The sequence below is a fragment of the Pteronotus mesoamericanus genome, unplaced genomic scaffold (genome assembly GCF_021234165.1).
Source record: "Pteronotus mesoamericanus isolate MK-2021 breed Mesoamerican mustached bat unplaced genomic scaffold, CSHL_Meso_final scaffold_21, whole genome shotgun sequence".
NCBI classification, from domain to species: Eukaryota; Metazoa; Chordata; class Mammalia; order Chiroptera; family Mormoopidae; genus Pteronotus; species Pteronotus mesoamericanus.
Window position 1 is genome coordinate 4,100,543 of NW_026555310.1, and position 17,266 is coordinate 4,117,808.

General features: G+C 37.2%; 1 protein-coding gene across 6 annotated transcripts in view; it reads right to left on the reverse strand.

Moving 5' to 3' along the window:
- Nucleotides 1-1,152: 1,152 nt before the first annotated feature.
- The window catches only part of ATF1 (activating transcription factor 1), a 62,432-nt gene continuing 46,318 nt past the window's right edge, over nt 1,153-17,266 (reverse strand). For 2 of the 6 annotated variants that reach the window (XM_054591113.1, XM_054591110.1), the window contains 5 exons: nt 16,632-16,762; nt 16,071-16,139; nt 12,249-12,431; nt 12,004-12,163; nt 1,153-2,643 (listed from right to left, as the gene is read on the reverse strand). In XM_054591113.1, the coding sequence (XP_054447088.1) occupies nt 2,499-2,643; nt 12,004-12,163; nt 12,249-12,431; nt 16,071-16,139; nt 16,632-16,762 (688 nt within the window). In that variant the 3' untranslated portion in view covers nt 1,153-2,498. Of the gene's footprint in view, nt 2,644-12,003; nt 12,164-12,248; nt 12,432-15,136; nt 15,250-16,070; nt 16,140-16,631; nt 16,763-17,266 lie in introns of those variants that run through there. The other 4 variants (XM_054591114.1, XM_054591111.1, XM_054591115.1 and 1 more) reach the window with 3 other exon arrangements.

A 17,266-nucleotide genomic window follows, 5' to 3' on the forward strand; every position in this document is an offset into this window, starting at 1 on the left:
CAATGTATTTCTATCAATATAAAGAGTAAATTAATAAATTGATAATGTTTATGTAAGATAGTAAATTGAGCTAAGAAAGAAAGAATTTCACCGGTCTAGTGAACTTTTGAAGTCTAATTCAGATTTGGATTCTGATCACCTTTAAAATTCCGTAAGCCTGACGTGAGATTCAAATGAGAAAACCACCTAGGAATACTGTGGTGTGCACTTACTGGAGTCCTCAGTGGCTTGTCCATGTGGGCGACATAAGCAAGACCGGGTAACTTGACATAGCGAGCAAGGCCCTACACCAGGGTCTGCAGGCAGCGGGGACTTTACAAGTATCTGTGGCTGTGCAGCGGTTAAGGCATTAAGGACTAGACTCTCTATATCAGCCAAGCATGACATCTACCCAAAATGTTATCTTTAAAAAAAAAACCACAAACACCTCTTGATAAAACCCCTTACCTCCTCCGGTTCTTCAGGCGAATGGGTCACAATTTAAGACTGGCTTTACCAGAGAGTAAGTGATATAAGTAACCCTACTGGTGAGCAAACATTTTTCCTTCTCATAAGCTGCTGCCAAGTAAATGGAGACCCCACTTAAAAGACCCCATTAATGAAATATTTTATTAGGGTTAATATCAAATTTATCAATTGGATTAAGATTTCAATGTAACAGGCTCCCTTAACCATGTCCTAAACACTTGTGGAACAACAACAAAAAAATCTCACTACCTTTAGTTTATTGTATGTGGTTCTTTTTTTTTTTTTTTTTTTTTTTTTTAAGATTTCATTATTTTTAGAGAGGGGAAAGGAGGGAGAAAGAGAGGAAGAGAAACATCAGTGTGTGATCAGTTGCCTCTCGCATCCCCCTGACTGGGGTATCTGGCCCGCAACCCAGGCACGCGCCCTGACCGGGAGTCAAACCGCAGGCTTTTCGGGTTTGTAGGGTGACACTCGACTCGGAGCCACAGCGGTCAGGGCTGTGATCAGTTCTGAAGGATCAAAACGTACAAGCATGGCCCCTCTTAAAACAGGTTATATAGACCGGAACTGTAAATTTATCCTCCTTTAAAACTAGAAATGTGTTACACTTAGTATAATTAACAGAATGGCTATCAGGAAGCTTGTCATTTATATATTATACAATATATTTTACATTCAGCAAACTTAATTTTATCAAATGTCCTTTAATTTCATAGACAACAATATGATACATATTGTATAAGAAGCACACAATTGTCTTGCAGTACAATTTCAAAGTGTATAGAAATTGGAATACAGAAGTTAAACACTGGTGTACTGACAGCATTTATGAACTTTGAAAAAACTGCATACAAAACTTAGAAGGCAGGTATTAGCCAATCTGAAACTTTACTCCCCATCATACAAAAATGATACTTTGAGATGCAAAATATCTTTTTCACTAAACTATATAAACATTTAAAATTATCATTAAAAACTCAACTTTAGAATTTATAAAGATTAGCTATAAAAATATACTGGCAGTCACTTTTATAAATGTACCATTCACTACGTTACAAAATAGTCTCTAACATAAAATTGCTTTAACAACTACTATTTTAGAATCTGATAAACCTCACGTTAAATTGATTATAAAATCCTCTTGGAAAGCTTTGGTGTGCGTCTTCAGAAGGCTTTTAAAAAATACTCTCATACCACCTCAAGGGCCTTTGTAAACATTCCATTCTATTAAAGCACAACAGTAAGTAACGTATCTTCAACTGCATAATAGATTCAAAAAAATTTGTTATATATGTGTAGAAAATCAGCATTCCCAGAATAACCAAAAGCAAACTATTTAAAAGTATCAAACTTTTAAACAGCTCTCTTTTCCATTCTGATAAAAAATGTTAGAAAACACCACAACCCCATTCCTGTACCTTAGATGCTTGTTAGGACAAGACCTCAAAAGTTGTTTAACCCAGTCTTGAAAACACTCTCAAGTCCAATAAACAAACTTAAACACCCATTTAAAAGGTTGGACAATAGAACAAGTATACATAATCAGAACACATAATTATTTATATTTAGTTATGTATTAGCTTTTATATTTGTAATTTAGATTTTATTTGCAGAAGTAAAATACACACGTGCACACAATTGAAAAAAATAAATTTTAGGCAACAGTAAGAAATGTAAACCTACAGGATAAATTGATTTATTTTTAAAAATTTACCAAATTTCATCTTTTCTGCCATTTTTGGATTATTGACAACTACTGTTATTTAGAGAATTGAAATCGGTGAAAGTCCATTTCCTGCGTCTGAGTATGTCTGATCTTTACAGAGCTTCCAGTTGTGCCGGCATCTTCCTTGAGATCACTTTCCACTTTATCCTGTCACCAGATCTCTTGCATAAGACATTTATCTTTTGAGTTGCAAAAGCCTAAATAAAAGCTTCATTTTTGACCTTTTAATTTATAAAACTCTACTAAAAAGAAAAAATCCATCTAATTTTTAGGCAAGTCCACAAAGTATTTTCTTCTTTAAGAGTCAAACACTTTTATGGGAATAAAGATCCTTCAAAGTTTTTAACTCTTCTATTAGAGTTTTATTTTGATTTTCCAGGACTGCAACTCGATTCTCCAGGCATTTCACATATTCTTTCTTCTTTCTGCGACATTCTCGAGCAGCTTCTCTAAATAGGAGCATTAAAAACCAATGTTAGGAAAAATTCACCTTCTTTAAGTGGTAAATGCACTTCAGCAATTTTACCTGTTCATCTTTTTTTTTCCCATTAAAAAATTAAGATATCATCTATATACAGTGAAATATATAGATCTTAAGTGTAGAATTCCATTAGTTTTATACCTAATAACCCACATATCCATCAAGACACAGAAATTTTTCTTGTCCCAGAAAGTTCTCTCATGATTGTTCCTGATTAATCCTTTTCCCTAGCAACTACTACCTCATTTTATCACCATAAATCAAGTTTTTCCTAATGTATAACTTCAAACAAGTTATACAATGTGTACTGTTGTGTGTGGTCTCCTTTCATGCAGTATATTTTTGAGCCTCATTCATGTTGCTGGGTGCTGGTGTGTTCCTTTATATTTTGGGGCATATCTCATTGTATGAATATCATCACAATTTGTTAACTGTCTTCGGCTTTTTCTAGTTTTAGCTGCTGTGCCTGTTCTGTGCTAGTCTCTTTGGGAACATATGTCCTAATTCTTTTGGATAAATCCCAAGGAGTGAAATTGATGGGTCCTCTGCTTAATTTTTGACCCACAGATTCTTTAAATTAATTTTTATTTTTCTTTAATTTATTGAAAAATAAATTTTCTCAATAAATTTTATTGTAATTCAAAAAGTGCTTGATACTCAGTTTTGTATATTCTTTTAAAATATTTCTATGAAGTCACATACAAGTTTTATAGAGATAGAAGTAAAAGTTATTTTGAGTATACTATGTGCTGTAGATACTAACTACAACTTGCTTTTTTACACACACAGTTTCTATGTTGGTACATAAATTTTTGCCAAATGGACATTTGTTAATTTTCACTTCCCTAGATACTAATGAGATGAGCATTTCTCAAAAATTTTATTGGTCTTTTGGATCTGCTTTTATATAAATTGTCTATTTATACCCTTTGTGCCCTCATACTTTTTGGCTATTTTACAGTGAGAAATTATTAGAAAGATAAACAGCTTAGGAACTTTCTGTGCATTATATATATTTTATTAATCCTTTGCCTGGTTTTACATTATTTTCTAATCATTTAACTTCTCATATTTTTACCTCGTATCATAAATGTTCTTTAGTCTTTTTCTTGGCTTAAATTAAAATGTCATGCACTATGTTTCTAAATTTTATCTTAGAAATTTTGCTTTATTTCCACAATTTAGTGTTTAATACATCTGGAATTATTTTTGTCCCTGGTATAAAAATATGGGAATCCAATATAATTTTTCTTCCAAATGTGGAGTTGTGTGTCTTTTATTAAATGAGCCCTCCTTCACACGTTTTCTTAACTAGCACAACAAGCTATTTCTGGCCTCTCTGCGCTATTTGTTATTGCTGCTTCGCTGACACCAAGTTTTGATTACAGTGGCTTTAGAGTAGTTTCAATGCCTAAAAAGACAAAGTAACCTCTTTCTGTTGTTGACAGTTCTTGAATACTTATTTCTTACATGTAAACTTTTTGCTTACTTTCTCCAGTTCTATAAAGATTGACAAAGATTCTAATTTGAATACCATTAAATTTTGTGATTTTTGGAAGAGTATATTTATTATCTGTCTTTGTCAAAGAACATAGTGTTTTCTATTTGTTCAGGTACTATTTTACCTCTCAATAGGATTTTTAAAATGTGGATCTTATGCCCTTCCTGTTAAATTTACTAAGTATTTTATTACTTTTGTCACTATCTGAATGTAATATTACTTCCTATTATTTTCAAGATGGTAATTCATAGTAAAAAAACCCTACCTTACTAAATTTCCTTATAAATTACCATAGTTTAAAATTTTATATGAAGTAGTTACACACCAAAGATTGTATGTGGTATAGGTATGTTTTGAAGCATAATAAAATGAACACATGCACTCCAATACCCAGCTTATCATTAGAAAATATTACCCATACTGTTGGCTCTCTGTGCTGATTCCATCCATACCCCTGCCTCTTGCCCAGAAGCAATTACTAGCTTCAAATCTTTTGTGTATCTTTATAGTTTTAGCGTATGTGTATGACCCTAAATTATGCATCACTTACTTTATTACATTTTATTGATTATGCTATTATAGTTGTCCAGAATTTTCGACCTTAGCCCCACTCTACCCAGCACCCCCACTCCCTCAGGCAATCCCTACACCATTGTTCATGTCCATGGGTCATGCATGTAAGTTCTTTGGTGACTCCACTTCCTATACTGTACTTTACATCCCTATGGCTACTCTGTAACTACCTATTTGTCCTTTTTTTAAATTTATTTTTCCAAATACATTTGTCTCTGCCTTCCCCCCACCACTTTCCCTTGCCCCCTCCCCCCCTCAATCCTTCCCCTTTGGTTTTGTCCACGAGTCCTTGCTATATGTTGACTTCCCCCTTTCCTTCCTTTTCCCCCCGCCCCCCTCCCTCCTTCCCTCTTGTCTCTGTTGGTTTCTTTTCCTTTCAGTGTTGCTGGTCTTATTTTCCTTGCATCTTTGTATTGATGGCTAGGTTCCACTTATAGGTGAGATCATATGGTATTTGTCTGTCGCCCCCTGGCTTATTTCGCTTAGCATAATGCTCTCCAGTTCCATCCATGCTGTCGCGAACTTTAGTAGTTCTTTTTTTCTTTCTGCTGCATAGTATTCCATTGTGTAAATGTACTGTAATTTTCTTATCCAATCATCCACTGATGGGCATTTAGGTTGCTTCCAACACTTGGCTATTGTAAATTGTGCTGCTATGAACACTGGGGTGCATAGGTTCTTTTGAATTGGTGTTTTGGGATTCTTAGGGTATAATCCCAGCAGGGGAATCACTGGATCAAAAGGCAGTTCCATTTTCAGCTTTCTGAGAAATTCCACACTGCTTTCCACAATGGCTGCACCAGTCTGCATTCCCACCAACAGTGTACTAGGGTTCCCGCTTCTCCACAGCCTCGCCAGCACCTGTTGTTTGCTGCTCTGTTTATGATGGTCATTCTGACCGGTGTGAGATAGTATCTCATTGTTGTTTTGATCTGCATTTCTCTGATGGCTAGTGATGCCGAGCATCCTTTTTAATCCCCTCACCTCCTCACCCATTCCCCCACCACCCTTTCCCATCTGGCAACCATTAAAATGCTCTCTGTATGCATGATTCTGTCTCTGTTCTTCTCATTGGCTTAGTTTTTTAAATTCAATTGTTGATAGATTTTTTTTTTTGCCACTTTATTGTTCATAGTTTTCATCTTACTCTTCTTAAATAAGTCTCTCCAACATTTCATATAATAGTTTGGTGATGATGAACTCCTTTAGTTTTTTCTTGTCTGGGAAGCTCTTCATCTGCCCTTCAATTCTAAGTGATAGCTTTGCTGGATAGAGCAATCTTGGCTGTAGCACCCTGCTTTTCATGGCTTTGAAATTTCTTGTCCATCCCTTTTAGTCTGCAAAGTTTCTTTTGAGAAATCAGCTGACAGTCTTATGGGAACTCCCCTGAGGGAACTAACTTCTTTTCTCTAGCTGCTTTTAAGATTCTGTCTTTATTTTTAACCCTTGGCATTTTAATTATGATGTGCCTTGGAGTGGGCCTCTTTGCATCCATCTTGTTTGGGACTTTTGGTGCTTCCTGAACTTGCATGTCTATGTCCTTCATCAATTACAGAAGTTTTCTTTCATTATTTTTTCAAATAGATTTCCAGTTTCTTGCTCTCTTCTTCTTCTGGCGGGCCTATGCTGTGAATGTTGGAACGCCTGAAGTTGTCTCACACTTACACTACCTTCATTTTTCCTTCTTGTTCTGATTTGTTGTTTTTTGCTTCCTTATGTTCCAAATCATTGATTTCAGTCTTGGCTTCATCCACTCTAATGCTGTTTCCTTGTAAATTGTTCTTTCTTTCAATTAGTGTGCATCCTTCATTTCTGACTACATCTTTTTTATGCTGTTGAGGTCCTCACTAAGGTCCTTAAGCATCCTTCTAAGCAGTGTTTTGAACTCTGCATCCGATAGATTGCTCATCTCCATTTTGTTTAGCTCCTTTTCTGGAATTTTGATTTGTTCTTTCATTTGGGCCATGTTTCTTTGTCTTCTCGCCTGGCAGCCTCCCTGGCTTTGTTTCTATGTATTAGGTAGAGCTGCTTTGACTTCCTGTCTTGGTGGTGTGGTCTACTGTGTAGGTGTCCTGTAGCATCTAGTGGCACGGCCTCCTCTATCACCCAAATTGGGTATTCCAGGTGCACCCTTCCTGTGGGCTGAGTACACTCTCCTTGCGCAGTTGAGCCTGGGTTGCTGTTGGCAGATCAATGGGAGGGATTTACTCATGCCAGCCAGCTGCAAGGATTGGCTGTGACCACTTATCACCAACCTTTGCCCTCCTATAGAGGATCAGCTGTGTAGGGGCAGGGTGGTGGTGCTCTGATGTGGTCTGTAGCTGCCCACTGGGTGCGCAGGCTCTGGGGTTTCCCAGGTGGACAGACCACCTGTGTTTTGCCCAGGGCCACCCTGCCTGAACTGTAAGCAATCTGTGATGACTGCTCCTAGTGGTGGGCCTGGGGCTCACTGAGGCCAGCTGTTGCTTGTTTGAGAGGATTTAGGAAGGTGTGGAACCTGAGCTAAGAGCAGACCATTCAGATGGAAAAGCAGCCTGGGTGAGCCCTTAAGCTGGGTGTGGGGTAGAGTCTCTGGGGATCTCCAAGGCAGGTCAAACAGTTTTACCCATGTTGATGGAGTTTCAGATATGGCATTAGCTTACCAGCTCAGTCTGGATGGATGTGGTTTCTTTAATTCTGTAGCTGTCAGACTTCCATTCAACTCAATTTCTGATGGTTCTAAGTGATGGTTGTTCTATAGTTTAGCTGTAATTGTGATGTGGCTGTGTGAAGAGGCAAGCCATGTTTACCTATGCTGCCATCTTGACTGGGAGTCCAGGTTATTATTTCTCCTAAACTATGTATCATTTAGTTTATTTTCAAAAATTTATTATAAAATATCATATTTTATGCATGCTCTTGCAGTTTGCTTTTTTCACTCAACTTTATTTTTCTAATATTTATTCATGATATTGTGTTCATTCACTCCACTATTACAAATTAACACTATTACGTTGTATAAATTGAATCATAATTTAGGTACCCATTCTGTTATGGATGGTTATTTGGGTTGTTTCCTATTTCTGCTGCTATGAACATTCTTATGCATACTTGCTACAAAAGTCTCTCTCAGTCACATACACAGAGTAAAACAACTGGGTCACACACAGGGCATATCATCAATTGTACAAGAAAAGGGCCAATTAATTTACAGTGGCTGCACCAATTTACAATCCCATAAGCAGTGAATTTCGTTCTTCAAATCCTTGCCAGCTCCTGATTGGGGTGGGGCTAGACAGAAGTGAGCTATAGAAGTTACCTAAAGTGTATGGTACTAATTTGCATTTATTTGATTACTGATAAGGGTGAATGATCTTTCGTATGATTATTAAATGCCTATCTATATATTTTGCCAACTTTTTTCCTGTCAGATTGTATTTTTCTTACAAGATCTTTATATTTTTGCCCCCATTTTTTGGGGGGGGCTAGATATGTTCCAAGTATCTTCTATAGGTCTGAAGCTTATATTTTTACTTATTTTACATTATCTTTTAATGAATAGAAATTACTGATTTTAATGAATATTCATTAATCTCCTATGTTAATGTTTGTGTTTGTTGTTTTAAGGGATCTTTCCCTATATCTGAAACCATGAGATGCTATAGTTTCACCTAAAAGTTTTAAAATTTCACCTTTTATTTTTCTGTTTTAAATCCATCTGGAATTATTTTTTGTGCATGGTATGATGAAGGAATCCGGTATTTTCCCCACATATAAGTAACTGATTACCCTAGCACCATTTATTGAAGAGCCCGTCCTTCCCTCATGACCTGTCCTGACTGTTCCATCAGACTCGTGTGTGCGTGGGGCCGTTTCTGAGCTCTTTCACTGGCCATTTTGTTTATCTCAATGCCCGTGTCACACTATTTAATTACCACAACTTTAAATAACACTTGATTATCTCCTCACCTTATTTTTGTCTGGAGTATTTTGGCTGTTCTTGGCCCTTTACTCTTCTATAAATTTTAGTATCTACTGGTCAAGTTCTCCAACCAACCCGTTTGGGTATTGATTGGAATTGCATTGAATCTATGGATACAGTATATTTCTCCATTTGTTTAGATCTTCCTTCATGTCTTTCAAAAACATTTTACAATATTTTCCATAAATGTCCTGGATATCTTTCGTTATATTTATTTGCAGGTATTTTATTTGTTGATAACATAAATGATGCCTTTTAAACAATTATTTACCAAACTCTCTATTGCTAATATAAAGAAATACAATTGAGTTCTGAAAACTGATTTTATATCTAGAAACCTTAAACACTCATTACTTCTAATAATTTTTCCTATAAACCTATGGGGATTATTTATTTATTTAAGATTTTATTTATTTTTAGAGAGAAGGAATCATCTATTGGTTGTCTCTCATACATGCCCTTCCCAGGGACCGAACCCGCAACCCAGGTATGCGCCCTGTCTAGAAATTGAACCCACAACCTTTTCCTTCGTGGGACAATGCCCAACCAACTAAGCCACACCAGTCGGGGTTCTTTCTTTTTGATAGGCAATTATATAAAAAATAGTCATAGTTTTTCTTTTTTTTAAAGCAACTGGTTTTATTCAGTGTTTCATTAACTGGGCAATATTCCATCTACTAATCAGAAAAGTATTCCCAGGAGCTGTACAAAATGGCAGTGTTGGCAATGGAATGGCACCAGGTACTAAGGCCAGGGCAGTCAGACTGTACCTAGGTTTGGTAACCTTGGTACTTGAGCTCTGGCTAAGAATTCAGAGTCAAGACTCAAACTGTAAGAGTTTATTTAGAAAGTTACTGAGGTAGAAGTGAGCTGTAGAAGAAATGGGCTAAGGAAACAAGTTGCAGAGGCAAAAAGGCCCTTGGAGCTTAGGAGAGAGTGTCAAGGAAAGCCCTCCTGGGGATGGGAGTGGGGAAAGGGGAAGGCATGCTCCATAGAGAGAGCCGCCACTTCTTCCATTTAAATCCTTGTAATCCCCTCCCGCCCCCCCCCCCCCCCCGCTTTTCCTGTTTCACTAAACTGGCAAGAGTTTCCAGTTCACACGAGTTCTTCAAGATTTCAAATAAATAGTGTGTAGATGATTCTCCTGGATATTCTAAGCAGAGGAATATATCTTTGCTAATAATAGTTTCTTCATTTTTCCAATTTTTAGAATCATTTTATGGTCTCTTGATCTTTGATAATTTTCAAGGACATCTTTTTCTTTAAATATATATATATACTATTTCTTTCTCCATTAGATAAATGAAAATATTACACAACTTGTTCTGTTGTCTGCTTTTCCTGCTCACTGTTGCTCCTGAAAGTCAGTGTAGAATTATCTAAAACTCTGGACTCTGAAACCTGGACACATGAGTTTAAATCCAACCTCTACCACTAAGCAATGTAAACTCGGGTAAGTAACTTAACCTCCCTAGGCCTTAGTTTCCTCATTTCAAAAAGGGGGCAGAGGTGCAGAGTAATATTATTTATACTACAAAGATTTTTGTGAAAATCACATAAGGATTTGGTGCCTATCACGATGGAGCCCTAATTCCTTGGGTAGTTTGTGATTTTTCAGCTCATTTTTTTAGAGCTCAGTGTATGGGAATTCACTAAAGTCTGGGTTGAGACTGCTTTTTTCCAAGCAACTGGGGCACTATGGAGCCAAACCCATTTTAAAATTTTAATTCTAAGCTTATTGGTGTAGCACTACTTGGGCTTTGACCTCATGTCCAGTTTCTCAGCTTGCACAGAGGGGTCCCGGGCTCTGTCCCTAAGTTTCCTCTGCATACTAAAGCTATACCTATCACAAGATCTAAATGTATCCCTAAATTATATAAGGGCTGCATCAGTTTATTAACCTCATGGCCGTGTGCTTCTGGTTCATTCCTAACCTCAAAAGAATTCTCTTACTTTCCTGCAGGCTCATCCTATTACTTAGTATGGTTTTTATATAAAAGTATGGTTTTTACATTTTATCAAGCTTTAAAAATATGTAACCAAGGTCATACTACCAGAAAGAGAAGTCTCATTCTAGTAACAAAATTTTAACAACTGTTCTGGGTTGCTTAGGTATATAATCATATCATAAGCAAAGAAGCACAATTCTTAAGTTCTGATATCTACATAACTTCATTGCCTTATCTTACTGCATTTGTTGGGACTTCCAAAACAACAGTCTTTGCCTTGTTCCCAAGCTCATTTACAGTGATGTTTGCTCTTAGTTTTTAGTAAAGAAACATTTTATCTTCAATTAAATGCATCCATCTGGCCCTCGCTGGGTGGCTGAGTTGGTTGGAGCATCATTCTATATATCAAAGGGTTGCGGGTTTAATTCCTGGTCAGGATACATACCTAGGTTCCAGGTTTGATCCTTGGTTGGGGTGCATATGGGAGGCAATTGATTGACGTTTCACTCCCTCTACCCCTCCCACACTCCCTCCCTTTTTCTTTCTCTTAAATCAGTATATCTATTCCTCTGGTGAGGGTTAAAGAAAAAATGCATCCACCTGGCCTTTTATGGTAACTTTCATTGCTCTAGAAAAATCATCCTTTTATCTTAATTTTGTACCTTATTGGTGAGGAGCTGAAGATAGGATCCTGTTGTAATTTTAAAAATTCGTTGGATCTGCAGTTGTTTGCCTTTTTCTGTTCCTAATATAGTTTATTGGTGTCTTTTTTCCCTCTTGAACACGTTGTAGGAGGCTACCCATTATATTCTTTTTCTTAAAGAAGCAGTGGTTTATCATGCCTGATTGTACGTATGCTGCATAGAGCTATGTTTAAAATACGCTGAAAATGAAAGTTAGTGTTTCTGGGGGTTAAATTACCAGTCTATTTTAGTGATCAAAATTAATTGTTAAGGGCATATCTGTGTCAGTAAGTAAATTAGGTATTAGGCAGAATCCTACTAATTCTTTTTTCTTCTTGCTGTGGCAGCAGATTATTATTTTCATTTAACTCTGTCAGCCCAACAAGAACAAAATACATTGTTTGAAGAGCTTTGCTTACTAGTGCTATTCAAAGGACATAATAACCATGGAAGAACTCTAGGTCATATACTAAATAAAGAGAGTGAGCAACAGGAACTCACGGATCCACTGAAAGTAAGCTAGACATAATCCAACACTCGTGAAATAAGGCTGATACAAACCTCTCTCCTTACTTCTAATATACAATTCCAGTTAAGATCTGGTTCCATTTTGAGATTTGCAGAAATGACACCATTCTGGCACGGCAGTTTGACTACCCACCTGTTTTTCATCAGCCTTATTTCTCTTTTCAACTGGGGGTCATCTGTCTTAGTTGTCTGAGATGCGAGAGCCACAGGAGATGTCATCACCACGGTTTGTGGCAGCGAAGTAGCCGAGGGTGTGGTACGGATCTGATATGTCTGCATGTCTCCTGATGCAGCTGTGTGGTCAAAAGAATGAGGTAATTCATAAGTGTCTTTAAAAGTGCTCTGGGGTGCTTTCCATAGACACTTAAACATACTTACTTTGTACAACCACCTGGTTGCTGGGCACAAGTATTTGCTGTCCATCAGAGGTCTGTGCATACTGGAGGATTGTTGTGCCTTGCTGAGTACTGCCTGAATTTGTCATGGTTAGTGTCTGAAGTCCCTGTACTCCATCTGTGCCTGGACTGGTCAGCTGCAAGGCTCCATTTGGGGCAATGGCAACTTTAACCAAAGAGAGAACAGAGCTATTATAAGGCTATACAATACATTAATTGCAAAGGATTCATGAAAAAAAACAAACAAACCAAACAAACGCATACACCATTAAAACAGGCTTGAAAATAGTCCCACTTGACAACTGCTGATTACTGTGGGTGAACTATATGTAAAAGAAATAAAATGGCATCTCTTTTTTGGTTCTGATGCACTAATCTTAACCTCATATTCTACAGCAGAACTGGTCACAGCACACTTTGGGCTCTATGGGCCACTCCATGCTAACTGCTAATGTCGCAGCAGCTCTGGAGCATTAAGAGGGCACTGATGGCTAACTTTTAAAGGAAAAACAAGTAGAAGGAAACATTAATACAGTTTGTAATTTTTTTCAAAACAGGCAGAAAGAAGACTGTAACAAAAATATTTTTTAATAGGTAAGTATGCCCACAGGAAAAATTCAAATAGGATAAAAAAGGGTACATAATGAAAAAAAAAAAGCTTCATACTGTTTCTTAGCTCCGTTCTCTAGTGGTAACTGCTCTTAGACATATTAAATGTCACTGTGATATTTTAAAAATGTATTCAGTCATTTCCTCCCAAAATTCATCAATACAGTTAGGTCATTAGAAAGCTACTATATAGATCATATTACTAAGCTCCCCATAAGCACTTCTCACTGAATTCTACTTAAGTTAATGTAGAATTTAATTTCCCCTGAAACCTTTAATGAAATGCTCATAGTGCATAACCAAAGAGAAAACATTTTAGCATCATGCAGGTCCCACATAATAAATCCCCTTCAGAATCTAATGCTCGGCTCTATACCCTCATTTCAGAGTACAATTTTGTAACACCCCCTACCGCCATCATACACTTTGCCTTCCATGAAGCCAAAATATACAGTTGTTTGTATGTGTTTTAATAAAAAATAATTGTTTCAGGCCCGAGGACTGAGAGGCGACCCGACGATGTTTTTCTCACATTGATGTTTCTCTCCCTCTCTTTCTTTCTCCCTTCCACTCTCTCTAAAAATAAATAAAATCTTTAAAAAAGTAAATTCTTCAGGAGTTTCTAATTATTGCCCCCACTGCCACACAACAAATATTACCACATACTACTTTTAAGTTATAGAGCTCTAGAAATAAAGACATTAAAATTGTTTGCACGCAGAGATTTGTTTTTAAACTTATATTAGCAATTACTTTCAGTCTCCTCCCCACAACACACATATATTTATATAAATATATAGATAAAATAAAAAGTAAATATCCCATTACCCATCTCTACTTATGTCACTGGCTGCCCCCTACTCCCACCCTGAGGCAACCAGTATTTTTGGTGCACATCCTTCCTAATCTTTTCCTGTGCTCACACAGCCTGATATATATAATTGATCCTTGAAAAAGACAGGTTTGGACTGAGTGAGTCCATTTATATGTGAGTCCCCCCCCATAAATACATATAGTACTGTTAATGAATTTTCTCTTCTTTTGGATCTTCCTAATAACATTTTCTTTCTCTAGCTTACTTTAAGAATATAGTATATAATACATTTAATATATAAAATGTGTTAATTGACAGTTTATGTTACCAGTAAGGCTTCTGGTCAACAGTAGGCTGTTATTTATTAGTAATTAAGTTTTTGGGGGAGTCAAAAGTTATATAAAGATTTTTGACTGCATGAGGGATCAGCACTCCAAGCCCCATGTTGTTCAAGGGTCAGCTGTATTAATATATATCAAAATATATGAAATTACACTCACAGATGTATAGCTTTTGATGTTAAACATGTGATAAATCAAAACTGCTTTCATTTTTGCAACATACCTTCCTATTCTTGTTTAACGTATTTACTCTTAAATCTGTGCTGTACAATACAGTAGCCATTAACCACATATGGCTATTTAAAGTAACTAAAATTAAAATAAAACATCATTTCTCAGTCTCACCAGCCACCTTTCAAGTGCTCAATAGTCAAACAGGGCTTAGCAGCTACTGAACTGGACAACGCAGACACAGAACACGTCCATCATTAAGGAAGTTCTGTTGGATCGTGCTGTCCTAAATACTAGTTACTGTATGTATAGGAAAAAAGTATGTTGTAACAGGGGTTGGCATGCTTTTAGGCATCCACTAAGAACGTATTCCCTGTGGACTTGCTAATATAGTACCTTAAAAAATCTGGCAGGGGGTGGGGCACTGGGTGAAAAAGGAGGCGGGATGAAGAACTACAACTGGGTAGCCCTGGCCGGGTGGCTCAGTTGTTTGGAGCATCGTCCTGTACACCAAAAATTTGCACGGGTTTGATCCCTGGTTGGGGCGCCGATGGATGTTTCTCCCCTACTCCCCAAATCAATAAATGTATCCTCAGGTGAGGATTAAGAAAAAAAGAAAAAAAAGAAAGCAATACAGCTTGGCAGTTACAAAACCATCACGGGGATGTAAAGTTCGGCACAGGGCAGAGAGTCAATAATACTGCGATAACTATATACAGTGGAGGTGGGCACCTGAGTTGTCAGGGGCACCACTTTGTAAATTATGTCACTGTCTAACCACTATTCTGTACACCTGAAACTAATATAAAATAGTACTGAGTATCCACTGTAGTTGAAAACAAAGTTTTTTTAAAAAATTGGCAGGTCAATAGGAATACATGCATACAGTAAAATAAATAAATTCAGTTTTGTTAAAAATGAAAGTGAACCTCCCACCTGCCTTTGATCTCTGCTCCCAAATTTCCTTCCTTGCAATCATTATTCCCAGTTTCCTATGTATCTGTAAGGAGATGTTCTATTTTTATTCTTTAAATCATATATTCACAACAAATTTTGCTGAAAGCCTGTGTGAAATCCAGGCCCTATACGCCAAGGATACAGCTGTGAACAAGACAGAGTTTTTCTCCCTCAAGGAACTTACCCACATCAGCTTCATAAATAAGCTAATCAATAATCACAACCTGTAATTGAAGTATGTGCTTTTTAAAGAAGTGTAATAAAAATATTAGAAAATAAAAATAAGGGGAGGAACAGTGAATTTTAAAAGAGTCTCTTTGAGAAGGTGACATTTAAGCAGAGCAGGAGTGAGGACACAAGCCATGAGAAGAACGTGCCAGGCAGTGGGGATGACAACTCCAAAGACCCCGAGGGAGAAACAAGTTTCTTGAAGTGAAGGGACAGCAAGAAAGTCTGTGTGGCCAGAACGCCATCAAGTGACAGGAGATGATGAAATCAGAGTGGTAGGCAAGGCCAGATCCTGAATGGAATGCCCTGTAAGATTTGTTCTAAGTGTGACAGAACATCACTGGAGGATTGTGAGCAAGAGGGATGTGATCTAATGGACATTCTAAATAAGTCACTTTGCCTGCAGTGTGGAAAACTCGTAGACCGCGAGTGGGAGCACGGTAACCGACCGGACGCCGACTGCCGTAACCTGGACGGGTGTGAGCCACGGTGGCAGCAGTGACTGGAGATGGTGAGAAGTGGTCAGATGGAAACATATTTTGTGGCAAGAGCCAATTACAGTCAAACCTCGGTTCTCAAACATCTCCCATCTCGATCAATTTGGTTCTTGACCAAGTTGTTCATGGAGAAAAAGTCTTGGCTGTTGAACAAAACTTCAGTTCTTGACTTGACAACCCTTGCGTACCTGTATGTTTAGTCACGCGTCTCTCAGGCGCGATTCGGTTTTCGAACAAATTGCTTCTTGAACAGACTTCTGGAATGAATTAAGTTCGAGAACTGAGGTTCCACTGTAGACTCGAAGAACAGGGGTTAGGAGTAGAGGGAGAGTTTATCTACAAATGGGCATCTTAAGTAAATTTCTTGGGGTGATGAACTATATCTTGATTGTGGTGGTTAGACAAGTCCATGCATTTGTCAAAACTCACAGACTTTTACCCCAAACTAAGTGGATCATTTTATAAGGTGTGTGACTTTAGGGACATTTTCTAACTCTGTAAGCCTCAGTCCCCACATAAATTTATCCCTGCCTACATCAATAAGTTGTAAGGAGCGAGTGAGATATTGCTGAAAAAGTACTTTGTACTATTCCTGGTTCAAAATGTTATCCTTTCATGATATTTTTTAATATCACTATTAAAAATAATCATCACTATTAAAATATGATAGTCTTTCTACACACCCTTTCTTTACATGGGAAGGTTAGTTTTTATGTGTCTATCAGGTGGAAATTTTTTCCTGTACGTACTGTACTGTCCGGTGCTAGTCTGATAGATGGAAGTTGGAACAGACATAGAAGTGACAGCAGAAACTCCAGGATTTTCTCCGTCTCCTTTTCTGCCCCGTGTATCTTCAGAAGATAGATCTTTCAAAATTTTTCTGTGAAAAATAGAACTCTATTAACGTTGGTATTGTGACTGGCTTTATAAAAATAAATTGCCAAATAAAACTTTTTAATGTCTGGTTAAAAGTACAGTAATCTACTAGACACCTAAAATGTGTCAAGGAATCCTTTTGTCCACTTCTGTTATGATGTAACTGCAGGCTAGTTATATTTTAGTTTATGACTATTTGGAAAGAGAAATTGAAAAAATACTCATAGAGAGTGCCTTTCAATGCACAAGGCCCTTATAGAGGTATAAAATGTCACTTCCCTTATAAAAGACATGGCTCCGTTATGAGGGGTTTCATTAATCAACAGTTTCTAAATAGTGTTAGTGACCTTGTTTTAAAAAGGTAAAATTAACTTTTCAACCTTCAACTCCATAGTAGAAGAGAAGCCCACAGAAAGAAACAAGGTTAGAGATACCATTAAAATGCAGAGTATGAGTGAGAAATTGCCTATTTTAACAAGGAGAGGTAAATAAGATCCCAGAGGGATCC